Below are 14,708 nucleotides of genomic sequence, written 5' to 3'. Positions count from 1 at the left end.
AAAGCAAGAATCAGACATGTGTCAGAGCTAGAATCAGAAACATGTGTCAGAGCTAGAATCAGACACGTGTCAGAGCTAGAATCAGACACATGTGTCAGAGCTAGAATCAGAAACATGAGTCAGAGCAAGAATCAGACACATGTGTCAGAGCAAGAATCAGAAATATGAGTCAGAGAATGAATCAGAAACATGTGTCAGAGCAAGACTCAGAAACATGTATCAGAGCAAGTATCAGACACATGTGTCAGAGCAAGAATCAGACACATGTGTCAGAGCTAGAATCAGACACGTGTCAGAGCTAGAATCAGACACATGTGTCAGAGCTAGAAGCAGGCCCATGTGTCAGAGTTAGAATCAGACACATGTGGCAGAGCTAGAATCAGAAACATGTGTCAGAGCTAGAATCAGACACGTGTCAGAGCTAGAATCAGAAACATGTGTCAGAGCTAGAATCAGACACGTGTCAGAGCTAGAATCAGACACATGTGTCAGAGCTAGAAGCAGGCCCATGTGTCAGAGCTAGAATCAGACACATGTGGCAGAGCTAGAATCAGAAACATGTGTCAGAGCTAGAATCAGACACGTGTCAGAGCTAGAATCAGAAACTTGTGTCAGAGCTAGAATCAGACACATGTGTCAGAGCTAGAATCAGAAACAGGTGTCAGAGCAAGAATCAGACACGTGTCAGAGCTAGAATCAGAAACAGGTGTCAGAGCATGGATCAGACACATGTGGCAGAGCTAGAATCATGATTCTTCTGCTGAATACTAAGACGCCACCGAGTGTATATCCGGCACGCCGCCACCTCGCCGAACAGAGATAAATGAAACTCTGCTCGTTATACCATACTTGAAGTAACGTGTTACTATATCAACCGTCAACTTTGTCACTGCTAAATATTTATGCAGGCGAGCTGCCAGTCTTCAAACATTATCAGCACATTACCGTATTCTTAGACGCAGGCATGGATACGTAAACCTGATACACTGCCGGGAGCTTACACACAGGGTATCGGAAGCTCGTACGGGCAGACGCAGGTACCAACACGCTATTCCAATATTCTCCAGGCTGTTTATAAACAGAAATCGGCAAACCGTAGTAATACTATACCAACCACGAGGTGCCAAAGATTACTCAAAAGGATCAGGCCGAATAGATGATCATCTATTTGCACGTACCTCAGCAGTTAACACGCATGGTTCAACAGATAGGAGAATTTTAAAGAAGTGAAATTTGCACTAAAGATTATTTTAAACAGCATCACGATGGTACAGTCCTGAGGAAGACACGGTCATGTGTCGAAACGCGTAGACAGGAAACCATCCATTAATTTTATATTATAACTCATTTTTGTATCAATGAATGCATATGCTACAATGCTAAAATGTTTTATCAAGTCTCATCAATAATTTACTGATTTTATCAAATATTATTTTGTGTATGAAATTAAAATGTACTTTACGTGCTAAAACAGTTGTTCATCATTATTAATTGTGGTTTGTTTGCCATTCTTTTTGTGCTAGTAGGTAGTGTTTTTTGCCTGGGTACGTTTATCTGCACACAGAGCTAGAATCATACACATGTGTCAGAGCAAGAATCAGACACATGTGTCAGAGCTAGAATCAGACGCATGTGTCAGAGCAAGAATCAGACACATGTGTCAGAGCAAGAATCAGACGCATGTGTCAGAGCTAGAATCAGACACATGTTTCAGAGCAAGAATCAGACACGTGTCAGAGCTAGAATCAGACACGTGTCAGAGCTAGAATCAGACACATGTGTCAGAGCATTAATCAGACACATGTGTCAGAGCTTGAATCACACACATGTGTCAGAGCTAGAATCAGACACGTGTCAGAGCTCGAATCAGACACGTGTCAGAGCTAGAAGCAGAAACAGGTGTCAGAGCAAGAATCAGACACATGTCAGAGCTAGAATCAGAAACATGTGTCAGAGGTAGAAGCAAAAACAGGTGTCAGAGCACGAATCAGACACATGTGTCAGAGCTAGAATCAGACACATGTGTCCGAGCTAGAATCAGACATGTGTCAGAGCTAGAATCAGACACATGTGTCAGAGCAAGAATAAGACACATGTGTCAGAGCTAGAAGCAGAAACAGGTGTCAGAGCTAGAATCAGACACATGTGTCAGAGCAAGAATCAGACACATGTGTCAGAGCTAGAATCAGACACATGTGTCAGAGCAAGATTCAGAAATGTGTCACAGCTAGAATCAGACACATGTGTCAGAGCAAGAATCAGACGCATGTGTCAGAGCTAGAATCAGACACGTGTGTCAGAGCAAGAATAAGACACATGTGTCAGAGCAAGAATAAGACACATGTGTCAGAGCTAGAAGCAGAAACAGGTGTCAGAGCTAGAATCAGACACATGTGTCAGAGCAAGAATCAGACACATGTGTCAGAGCTAGAATCAGACTTATGTGTCAGAGCAAGATTCAGAAATGTGTCAGAGCTAGAATCAGACACATGTGTCAGAGCAAGAATCAGACGCATGTGTCAGAGCTAGAATCAGACACGTGTCAGAGCAAGAATCAGACATGTGTCAGAGCTAGAATCACACACATGTGTCAGAGCTAGAATCAGACACATGTGTCAGAGGAAGAATCAGACAGGTGTCAGAGCTAGAAGCAGAAACAGGTGTCAGAGTTAGAATCAGACACATGTGTCAGAGCTAGAATCAGAATCTTGTGTTAGAACTAGAATCAGAAACAGGTGTGAGAAACAGAATCAGGCTCATGTGTCAAAGCAGGAATCAGAAAATGGATCAGAGCAAGAATCAGAATCACAGGCCACAGACCGAATCATACACATGTGTCAGACTTAGAATCAGACACATGTGTCAGAGCCTCAAGCAGAAACAGGTATCAGACAATAATCAAAATCATGTGCCAGAGTTAGGAATCAGAACTATGTGTTAGAATTATAATCAGAAACGTGTCAGAGCTTGAACCAGAAACATGTTTCAGCACTAGAATCAGACATATGTATCAAAGCAAGAATCAGAAACATACTTCAGAGCTAGAATCAGACACATGTGTCAGAGCTAGAATCAGACACATGTGTCAGAGCAATAATCAGACACATGTGTCCGAGCAAGAATTAGACACATGTGTCCGAGCAAGAATTAGACACACGTGTCAGAGCAATAATCAGACACATGTGTCAGAGCTAGAAGCAGAAACAGGTGTCAGAGCTAGAATCAGACACATGTGTCAGAGCAAGAATCAGACACGTGTGTCAGAGCTAGAATCAGACACATGTGTCAGAGCAAGAATCAGACACATGTGTCAGAGCTAGAATCAGACACATGTGTCAGAGCAAGAATCAGACACATGTGTCAGAGCTAGAATCAGACACATGTGTCAGAGCAAGAATCAGACACGTGTCAGAGCGAGAATCAGACACGTGTCAGAGCTAGAATCAGACACGTGTCAGAGCTAGAATCAGACACATGTCAGAGCTAGAATCAGACACATGTGTCAGAGCTTGAATCAGACACATGTGTCAGAGCTAGAAGCAGACACATGTGTCAGAGCAGGAATCAGACACATGTGTCAGAGTTGGAAGCAGGAACAGGTGTCAGAGCAAGAATCAGACACATGTGTCAGAGCTAGAAGCAGAAACAGGTGCCAGAGCAAGAATCAGACATGTGTCAGAGCTAGAATCAGACACATGTGTCAGAGCAAGAATCAGACACATGTGTCAGAGCAAGAATCAGACACATGTGTCAGAGCAAGAATCAGACACATGTGTCAGAGCAAGAATCAGACACATGTGTCAGAACTAGAATCAGACACATGTGGCAGAGCAAGAATCAGACACATGTGTCAGAGCAAGAATCAGACACATGTGTCAGAGCTAGAATCAGACACATGTGTCAGAGCTAGAATCAGACACATGTGTCAGAACCAGAACCAGACACATGTTTCAGAGCTAGAATCAGACACATGTGTCAGAACCAGAATCAGACACATGTTTCAGAGCTAGAATCAGACACATGTGTCAGAGATAGAATCAGACACATGTGTCAGAGCAAGAATCAGACACATGTGTCAGAGATAGAATCAGACACATGAGTCAGAGCAAGAATCAGACACATGTTTCAGAGCTAGAATCAGACACATGTGTCAGAGCAAGAATCAGACACATTTGTCAGAGCTAGAATCAGACACATGTGTCAGAGCAAGAATCAGACACATGTGTCAGAGCTAGAATCAGAAACATGAGTCAGAGCAAGAATCAGACACGTGTCAGAGCTAGAATCAGACACATGTGTCAGAGCAAGAATCAGACACATGTGTCAGAACCAGAATCAGACACATGTTTCAGAGCTAGAATCAGACACATGTGTCAGAGATAGAATCAGACACATGTGTCAGAGCAAGAATCAGACACATGTGTCAGAGTTAGAATCAGACACATGAGTCAGAGCAAGAATCAGACACATGTGTCAGAGCTAGAATCAGACACATGAGTCAGAGCAAGAATCAGACACATGTGTCAGAGCTAGAATCAGACACATGTGTCAGAGCTAGAATCAGACATATGTGTCAGAACCAGAATCAGACACATGTTTCAGAGCTAGAATCAGACACATGTGTCAGAGATAGAATCAGACACATGTGTCAGAGCAAGAATCAGACACATGTGTCAGAGTTAGAATCAGACACATGAGTCAGAGCAAGAATCAGACACATGTGTCAGAGCTAGAATCAGACACGTGAGTCAGAGCAAGAATCAGACACATGTGTCAGAACCAGAATCAGACACATGTTTCAGAGCTAGAATCAGACACATGTGTCAGAGATAGAATAAGACACATGTGTCAGAGCAAGAATCAGACACATGTGTCAGAGTTAGAATCAGACACATGAGTCAGAGATAGAATCAGACACATGTTTCAGAGCTAGAATCAGACACATGTGTCAGAGATAGAATCAGACACATGTGTCAGAGCAAGAATCAGACACATGTGTCAGAGTTAGAATCAGACACATGAGTCAGAGCAAGAATCGGAATCTTGTGTTAGAACTAGAATCAGAAACAGGTGTTAGAAACAGAATCAGGCACATGTGTCAGAGCAAGAATCAGAATCACGGGCCACAGACCGAATCATAAACATGTGTCAGAGCTAGAAGCAGAAACAAGTATCAGACAATAATCAAAATCATGTGCCAGAGTTAGGAATCAGAACTATGTGTTAGAATTATAATCAGAAACGTGTCAGAGCCTGAACCAGAAACATGTTTCAGCACTAGAATCAGACACATGTTTCAGAGCTAGAATCAGACACATGTGTCAGAGATAGAATCAGACACATGTCAGAGCAAGAATCAGACACATGTGTCAGAGTTAGAATCAGACACATGAGTCAGAGCAAGAATCAGACACATGTGTCAGAGCTAGAATCAGACACATGAGTCAGAGCAAGAATCAGACACATGTGTCAGAGCTAGAATCAGACACATGTGTCAGAGCTAGAATCAGACACATGTGTCAGAACCAGAATCAGACACATGTTTCAGAGCTAGAATCAGACACATGTGTCAGAGATAGAATCAGACACATGTGTCAGAGCAAGAATCAGACACATGTGTCAGAGTTAGAATCAGACAAATGAGTCAGAGTAAGAATCAGACACATGTGTCAGAGCTAGAATCAGACACGTGAGTCAGAGCAAGAATCAGACACATGTGTCAGAACCAGAATCAGACACATGTTTCAGAGCTAGAATCAGACACATGTGTCAGAACCAGAATCAGACACATGTTTCAGAGCTAGAATCAGACACATGTGTCAGAGCAAGAATCAGACACATGTGTCAGAACCAGAATCAGACACATGTTTCAGAGCTAGAATCAGACACATGTGTCAGAGATAGAATAAGACACATGTGTCAGAGCAAGAATCAGACACATGTGTCAGAGTTAGAATCAGACACATGAGTCAGAGATAGAATCAGACACATGTGTCAGAGCAAGAATCAGACATATGTGTCAGAACCAGAATCAGACACATGTTTCAGAGCTAGAATCAGACACATGTGTCAGAGATAGAATAAGACACATGTGTCAGAGCAAGAATCAGACACATGTGTCAGAGTTAGAATCAGACACATGAGTCAGAGCAAGAATCAGACACATGTGTCAGAGATAGAATAAGACACATGTGTCAGAGCAAGAATCAGACACATGTGTCAGAGTTAGAATCAGACACATGAGTCAGAGCAAGAATCGGAATCTTGTGTTAGAACTAGAATCAGACACATGTGTCAGAGCAAGAATCAGAATCACGGGCCACAGACCGAATCATAAACATGTGTCAGAATTAGAATCAGACACATGTGTCAGAGCTAGAAGCAGAAACAAGTATCAGACAATAATCAAAATCATGTGCCAGAGTTAGGAATCAGAACTATGTGTTAGAATTATAATCAGAAACGTGTCAGAGCCTGAACCAGAAACATGTTTCAGCACTAGAATCAGACACATGTATCAAAGCAAGAATCAGACACATGTGTCAGAGCTAGAATCAGACACATGTGTCAGAGCAAGAATCAGACACATGTGTCAGAGCAAGAATCAGAAACATACGTCAGAGCTAGAATCAGACACATGTGTCAGAGCAAGAATCAGAAACATACGTCAGAGCTAGAATCAGACACATGTGTCAGAGCAAGAATCAGAAACATACGTCAGAGCTAGAATCAGACACATGTGTCAGAGCAAGAATCAGACACATGTGTCAGAGCAAGAATCAGACACATGTGTCAGAGCAAGAATCAGACACATGTGTCAGAGCAAGAATCAGAAACATACGTCAGAGCTAGAATCAGACACATGTGTCAGAGCAAGAATCAGACACATGTGTCAGAGCAAGAATCAGAAACATACGTCAGAGCTAGAATCAGACACATGTGTCAGAGCAAGAATCAGACACATGTGTCAGAGCAAGAATCAGAAACATACGTCAGAGCTAGAATCAGACACATGTGTCAGAGCAAGAATCAGAAACATACGTCAGAGCTAGAATCAGACACATGTGTCAGAGCAAGAATCAGAAACATACGTCAGAGCTAGAATCAGACACATGTGTCAGAACTAGAATCAGAAACATACGTCAGAGCTAGAATCAGACACATGTGTCAGAGCAAGAATCAGACACATGTGTCAGAGCAAGAATCAGACACATGTGTCAGAGCAAGAATCAGACACATGTGTCAGAGCAAGAATCAGAAACATACGTCAGAGCTAGAATCAGACACATGTGTCAGAGCAAGAATCAGACACATGTGTCAGAGCAAGAATCAGAAACATACGTCAGAGCTAGAATCAGACACATGTGTCAGAGCAAGAATCAGACACATGTGTCAGAGCAAGAATCAGAAACATACGTCAGAGCTAGAATCAGACACATGTGTCAGAGCAAGAATCAGAAACATACGTCAGAGCTAGAATCAGACACATGTGTCAGAGCAAGCATAAGATGCAGGGAGTAGATTTCAAGTGCTCTACGTTAGTGGTACCTTGGAGCTGACAGGCCACGACTCTCCCAGCAGGGAATGGAATTAAAAGTCTTTTTTTCTGAGTAGAGTAGCATGCAGGAAGTTTGGTGGACGTTTTCTACTCACCTCTTCTTCAATAAAGCACTGAAATCCAGCTCGCCTGCCTCTTCTTTTCCATCCCCGCTGCAGAGAGAGAGGTAAAACCAGAGGTAAGTCGTCTTGGGTGTCGAGGGGTCAAGTTAGGCGCTTGCCCTGTGTGTGGTGGGATCTCTCAGAGGTAAGTCGGCTGGGTGTCACGGGGTCATGTGAGGCGCTTGTCCTGTGTGTGGTAGTATCTCTCAGAGGTAAGTCGCCTTGGGTGTGCAGGGGTCATGTGAGGCGCTTGTCCTGTGTGTGGTAGTATCTCTCAGAGGTAAGTCGCCTTGGGTGTGCAGGGGTCATGTGAGGCCCTTGTCCTGTGTGTGGTGGGATCTCTCAGAGGTAAGTCCCCTTGGGTGTGCAGGGGGTCATGTTAGGCGCTTGTCCTGTATGTGGTGGAATCTCTCAGAGGTAAGTCCCCTTGGGTGTCGAGGGGTCATGAGAGGCGCTTGTCCTGTGTGTGGTGGGATCTCTCAGAGGTAAGTCCCCTTGGGTGTGCAGGGGGTCATGTGAGGCCCTTGCCCTGTGTGTGGTGGGATCTCTCAGAGGTAAGTCGCCTTGGGTGTGCAGGGGTCATGTGAGGCCCTTGTCCTGTGTGTGGTGGGATCTCTCAGAGGTAAGTCGCCTTGGGTGTTGAGGGGTCATGTGAGGCGCTGTCCTGTGTGTGGTGGGATCACGCAGAGGTAAGTTGGCTTGGGTGTGCAGAGGTCATGTTAGGCTCTTATCCTGTGTGTTGTGGGATCACGTAGAGGTAAGTCGGCTGGGTGTGCAGGGGTCATGTGAGGCTCTTGTCCTGTGTGCGGTGGGATCTCTCAGAGGTAAGTCGGCTTGGGTGTCGCGGGGTCATGTGAGGCACTTGTCCTGTGTGTGGTGGGATCTTTCAGAGGTAAGTCGGCTGCATGTGCAGGGGTCATGTTAGGCGCTTGTCCTGTGTGTGGTGGGATCACGCAGAGGTAAGTCGGCTTGGGTGTGCTGGGGTCATGTGAGGCCCTTGTCCTGTGTGAGGTGGGATCGCGCAGAGGTAAGTCGGCTGCATGTGCGGGGGTCATGTTAGGCGCTTGTCCTGTGTGTGCTGGGATCTCTCAGAGGTAAGTCGGCTTGGGTGTGCAGGGGTCATGTTAGGCGCTTGTCCTGTGTGTGCTGGGATCTCTCAGAGGTAAGTCGGCTTGGGTGTGCAGGGGGTCATGTTAGGCGCTTGCCCTGTGTGTGGTGGGATCTCTCAGAGGTAAGTCCCCTTGGGTGTGCAGGGGTCATGTGAGGCGCTTGTCCTGTGTGCGGTGGGATCTCTCAGAGGTAAGTCCCCTTGGGTGTGCAGGGGGTCATGTGAGGCGCTTGCCCTGTGTGTGGTGGGATCTCTCAGAGGTAAGTCCCCTTGGGTGTGCAGGGGGTCATGTGAGGCGCTTGTCCTGTGTGCGGTGGGATCTCTCAGAGGTAAGTCCCCTTGGGGGTGCAGGGGCTACGTGAGGCGCTTGTCCTGTGTGCGGTGGGATCTCTCAGAGGTAAGTCCCCTTGGGTGTGCAGGGGGTCATGTGAGGCGCTTGTCCTGTGTGCGGTGGGATCTCTCAGAGGTAAGTCCCCTTGGGTGTGCAGGGGGTCATGTGAGGCGCTTGCCCTGTGTGTGGTGGGATCTCTCAGAGGTAAGTCGCCTTTGGTGTGCAGGGGGTCACGTGAGGCGCTGTCCTGTGTGTGGTGGGATCTCTCAGAGGTAAGTCCCCTTGGGTGTGCAGGGGGTCATGTGAGGCGCTTGCCCTGTGTGTGGTGGGATCTCTCAGAGGTAAGTCCCCTTGGGTGTGCAGGGGGTCATGTGAGGCGCTTGTCCTGTGTGCGGTGGGATCTCTCAGAGGTAAGTCCCCTTGGGGGTGCAGGGGGTCATGTGAGGCGCTTGCCCTGTGTGTGGTGGGATCTCTCAGAGGTAAGTCCCCTTGGGTGTGCAGGGGCTACGTGAGGCGCTTTCCCTGTGTGTGCTGGGGTCTCTCAGAGGTAAGTCGCCTTGGGTGTGCAGGGGTTACGTGAGGCGCTTTCCCTGTGTGTGCTGGGATCTCTCAGAGGTAAGTCCCCTTGGGGGTGCAGGGGGTCATGTGAGGCCCTTGCCCTGTGTGTGGTGGGATCTCTCAGAGGTAAGTCCCCTTGGGTGTGCAGGGGGTTACGTGAGGTGCTTTCCCTGTGTGTGCTGGGGTCTCTCAGAGGTAAGTCGCCTTGGGTGTGCAGGGGTTACGTGAGGCGCTTTCCCTGTGTGTGCTGGGATCTCTCAGAGGTAAGTCCCCTTGGGGGTGCAGGGGGTCATGTGAGGCCCTTGCCCTGTGTGTGGTGGGATCTCTCAGCGGTAAGTCCCCTTGGGTGTGCAGGGGGTTACGTGAGGTGCTTTCCCTGTGTGTGCTGGGGTCTCTCAGAGGTAAGTCGCCTTGGGTGTGCAGGGGTTACGTGAGGCGCTTTCCCTGTGTGTGCTGGGATCTCTCAGAGGTAAGTCCCATTGGGGGTGCAGGGGGTCATGTGAGGCCCTTGCCCTGTGTGTGGTGGGATCTCTCAGAGGTAAGTCGCCTTTGGTGTGCAGGGGGTCACGTGAGGCGCTGTCCTGTGTGTGGTGGGATCTCTCAGAGGTAAGTCCCCTTGGGTGTGCAGGGGGTCATGTGAGGCGCTTGCCCTGTGTGTGGTGGGATCTCTCAGAGGTAAGTCCCCTTGGGTGTGCAGGGGGTCATGTGAGGCGCTTGCCCTGTGTGTGCTGGGATCTCTCAGAGGTAAGTCCCCTTGGGGGTGCAGGGGGTCATGTGAGGCCCTTGCCCTGTGTGTGGTGGGATCTCTCAGAGGTAAGTCCCCTTGGGTGTGCAGGGGGTTACGTGAGGCGCTTTCCCTGTGTGTGCTGGGGTCTCTCAGAGGTAAGTCCCCTTGGGGGTGCTGGGGTCACGTGAGGCGCTTGTCCTGTGTGTGCTGGGATCTCTCAGAGCAGTGTTATCAGTGGTGGGGTCTTTATATCTCCATGTTGGTGCTTGCCTTCTTAGGGAAGGGGCTGGGTTTGTCTACCAGAACCCCCCCACCCCCCTCAGTGGGGCTGTCTCTCCCCCTCTTGTTGATGGTTCTAGCAGCCTCGATGACTTACCATAGGCCTCCATTAATCCAAGACCTACCTTCCCCCTCACAGTCCTTACACATGAGACTGACAGACAACTACTGCTGGTAAAGAGGGGATCCTCACAGCCGCACCCCCACCTTTAGGGGTCCAGGGGGGTGCACGGGTCCCCTGTGCCGAGCACATCAATGCTCCTTGAGTGATGGGAGGCGAGTGAGAGCCATGTTGAGGAAGAGTAAGACTGACAGAAACGAGGATCACCAGGAAGTAATCTAGGTAAAGCTGCACACTCCTCTCTCTTCCTCATCCTTACTCATGGTGTGAATCAAACCAAGAAGAGGACGTTGGTCCAGACACAAAAACAAACCTGAAGCTGTGATACCGGACAAAGCTTGCAGAAAATGTATTATCCACAAAACAGAACATGTTGAATCCTAGTTTGAGCTGAACAAGAACACCTGCTCTGTCCCTCAAGTGCGGAGATGCTCACATGAAATTAATAATATTGCATCAGTATATGGACTGATGTCCAATCCTCAATCAATCAATGAGGATTTATAAAGCACGGCAAATCAACCATGAGGGTCTCAAGGCTCTGGAGTCGCTCCTTGCGTCGTGGTGGTCTGTTCATTCGAGCAGCCCGGTCTCGAGTCCCTTCTGTTCACTCGAGCAGCCAGGTCTCGAGTCCCTTCTGTTCATTCGAGCAGCCCGGTCTCGAGTCCCTTCTGTTTATTCGAGCAGCCCGGTCTCGAGTCCCTTCTGTTCATTTGAGCAGCCAGGTCTCGAGTCCCTTCTGTTCACTCGAGCAGCCAGGTCTCGAGTCCCTTCTGTTCATTCGAGCAGCCCGGTCTCGAGTCCCTTCTGTTCATTCGAGCAGCCCGGTCTCGAGTCCCTTCTGTTTATTCGAGCAGCCCGGTCTCGAGTCCCTTCTGTTCATTTGAGCAGCCAGGTCTCGAATCCCTTCTGTTCACTCGAGCAGCCAGGTCTCGAGTCCCTTCTGTTTATTCGAGCAGCCTGGTCTCGAGTCCCTTCTGTTCATTCGAGCAGCCCGGTCTCGAGTCCCTTCTGTTTATTCGAGCAGCCTGGTCTCGAGTCCCTTCTGTTCACTCGAGCAGCCGGGTCTTGAGTCCCTTGTGTTCACTCGAGCAGCCCGGTCTCGAGTCCCTTCTGTTCATTTGAGCAGCCAGGTCTCGAGTCCCTTCTGTTCATTTGAGCAGCCAGGTCTCGAATCCCTTCTGTTCACTCGAGCAGCCAGGTCTCGAGTCCCTTCTGTTCATTCGCGCAGCCAGGTCTCGAGTCCCTTCTGTTCATTCGAGCAGCCCGGTCTCGAGTCCCTTCTGTTTATTCGAGCAGCCCGGTCTCGAGTCCCTTCTGTTCATTTGAGCAGCCAGGTCTCGAGTCCCTTCTGTTCACTCGAGCAGCCAGGTCTCGAGTCCCTTCTGTTCATTCGAGCAGCCCCGTCTCGAGTCCCTTCTGTTCATTCGAGCAGCCAGGTCTCGAGTCCCTTCTGTTCACTCGACCAGCCAGGACTCAAGTACCTTCTGTTCACTCGAGCAGCCAGGTCTCGAGTCCCTTCTGTTCACTCGACCAGCCAGGACTCGAGTCCCTTCTGTTCACTCGAGCAGCCAGGTCTCGAGTCCCTTCTGTTCACTCGAGCAGCCCGGTCTCGAGTCCCTTCTGTTCATTCGCGCAGCCAGGTCTCGAGCCCCTTCTGTTCACTCGAGCAGCCCGGTCTCGAGTTCCTTCTGTTCATTTGCGCAGCCAGGTCTCGAGTCCCTTCTGTTCATTCGAGCAGCCCGGTCTCGAGTCCCTTCTGTTTATTCGAGCAGCCCGGTCTCGAGTCCCTTCTGTTCATTCGAGTAGCCAAGTCTCGAGCCCCTTCTGTTCACTCGAGCAGCCAGGTCTCGAGTCCCTTCTGTTCACTCGAGCAGCCCGGTCTCGAGTCTTTTCTGTTCATTCGAGCAGCCAGGTCTTGAGTCCCTTCTGTTCACTCGAGCAGCCAGGTCTCGAGTCCCTTCTGTTCATTTGAGCAGCCAGGTCTCGAATCCCTTCTGTTCACTCGAGCAGCCAGGTCTCGAGTCCCTTCTGTTCACTCGAGCAGCCAGGTCTCAAGTCCCTTCTGTTCACCGAGCAGCCAGGTCTCAATACCTTCTGTTTACTCGAGCAGCCAGGTCTCAATCCCTTCTGTTTACTCGAGCAGCCAGGTCTTGAGTCCCTTCTGTTCACTCGAGCAGCCAGGTCTCGAGTCCCTTCTGTTCATTTGAGCAGCCAGGTCTCGAGTCCCTTCTGTTCATTTGAGCAGCCAGGTCTCGAATCCCTTCTGTTCACTCGAGCAGCCAGGTCTCGAGTCCCTTCTGTTCATTCAAGCAGCCAGGTCTCGAGTCCCTTCTGTTCACTCAAGCAGCCCGGTCTCAAGTCCCTTCTGTTCACTCGAGCAGCCAGGTCTCGAGTCCCTTCTGTTCATTCAAGCAGCCAGGTCTCAAGTCCCTTCTGTTTACTTGAGCAGCCAGGTCTCGTGTCCCTTCTGTTCATTCGAGCAGCCAGGTCTCGAGCCCCTTCTGTTCACTCGAGCAACCAGGTCTTGATTCCCTTCTGTTCACTCGAGCAGCCAGGTCTCGAGTCCCTTCTGTTCATTCGAGCAGCAAAGTCTTGAGTCCCTTCTGTTCACTCGAGCAGCCAGGTCTCAATCCCTTCTGTTCACTCGAGCAGCCAGGTCTCCAGTCCCTTCTGTTCACTCGAGCAGCCAGGTCTCAATCCCATCTGTTAACTCAAGCAGCCAGGTCTCAATTCCTTCTGTTTACTCAAGCAGCCGGGTCTTCAGTCCCTTCAGTTCACTCAAGCAGCCGGGTCTTCAGTCCCTTCTGTTCACTCGAGCAGCCGGGTCTCGAGTCCCTTCTGCTCATTCGAGCAGCAAAGTCTCGAGTCCCTTCTGTTCACTCGAGCAACCAGGTCTCGATTCCCTTCTGTTCTTTCGAGCAGCCAGGTCTCAATACCTTCTGTTCACTCAAGCAGCCAGGTCTCGAGTCCCTCCTGTTCACTCGAGCAGCCAGCTCTCAATCCCTTCTGTTCACTCAAGCAGCCAGGTCTCGAATCCCTTCTGTTCACTCGAGCAGCCAGGTCTCGAATCCCTTCTGTTCACTCGAGCAGCCAGGTCTCGTGTCCCTCCTGTTCACTCGAGCAGCCAGGTCTCGTGTCCCTCCTGTTCACTCGAGCAGCCAGGTCTCGTGTCCCTCCTGTTCACTCAAGCAGCCAGGTCTCGTGTCCCTCCTGTTCACTCGAGCAGCCAGGTCTCGTGTCCCTCCTGTTCACTCGAGCAGCCAGGTCTCGTGTCCCTCCTGTTCACTCGAGCAGCCAGGTCTCAATCCCTTCTGTTCACTCAAGCAGCCAGCTCTCAAGTCCCTTCTGTTCACTCAAGCAGCCAGCTCTCAAGTCCCTTCTGTTCACTCAAGCAGCCAGCTCTCAAGTCCCTTCTGTTCACTCAAGCAGCCAGCTCTCAAGTCCCTTCTGTTCACTCAAGCAGCCAGCTCTCAAGTCCCTTCTGTTCACTCGAGCAGCCAGGTCTTGAGTCCCTTCAGTCCATTCGAGCAGCCAGGTCTCGAGTCCCTTCTGTCCATTTGATCAGGCAGGTCTCGAGTCCTTTCTTGAATTCCCGCACAATCAGGTGGTCCTGAGGAGCAGGGATAGGTCATTCCAAGCTTTCGCTGCAGGTGTGAGAAGGAACGTCCCCCACTGTTGCATCAGCGGATCCAGGGGGTATCTGCGAGGACGAGAGAGGCTGAGTGTAGGTATCTGGTTGGTTATTGGAAGGTCAGGCATTTGTTGATGTATTCTGTTCCTTCCTTGTGCAGGGCCTTGCAGGCGTGGGTCAGCATCTTGAACTGGCATGTCTTCTGGATCGGGAGCCAGTGAAGCTTCTTGAGGTGCGTTGTGATGTGGGTCCATCTGGGGAGGGCGGGATGAGTCTTGTAGCTGAGTTTTT

General features: G+C 49.3%; 1 protein-coding gene across 1 annotated transcript in view; it reads right to left on the bottom strand.

Moving 5' to 3' along the window:
* Positions 1-14,708, bottom strand: part of MYBPC3 (myosin binding protein C3) — a 365,826-nt gene that overhangs the window by 253,453 nt on the left and 97,665 nt on the right. The window contains exon 8 of the mRNA XM_078684451.1: positions 7,654-7,710. Coding sequence (XP_078540577.1) covers positions 7,654-7,710 — 57 coding nt within the window. The remainder of the gene's footprint in view (positions 1-7,653; positions 7,711-14,708) is intronic.

The sequence above is a fragment of the Lissotriton helveticus genome, chromosome 3_2 (assembly GCF_964261635.1).
Source record: "Lissotriton helveticus chromosome 3_2, aLisHel1.1, whole genome shotgun sequence".
Taxonomy (NCBI): Eukaryota; Metazoa; Chordata; class Amphibia; order Caudata; family Salamandridae; genus Lissotriton; species Lissotriton helveticus.
Note: the sequence above shows the minus strand (reverse complement) of the source record. Positions and strands in the feature narration are given on the sequence as shown.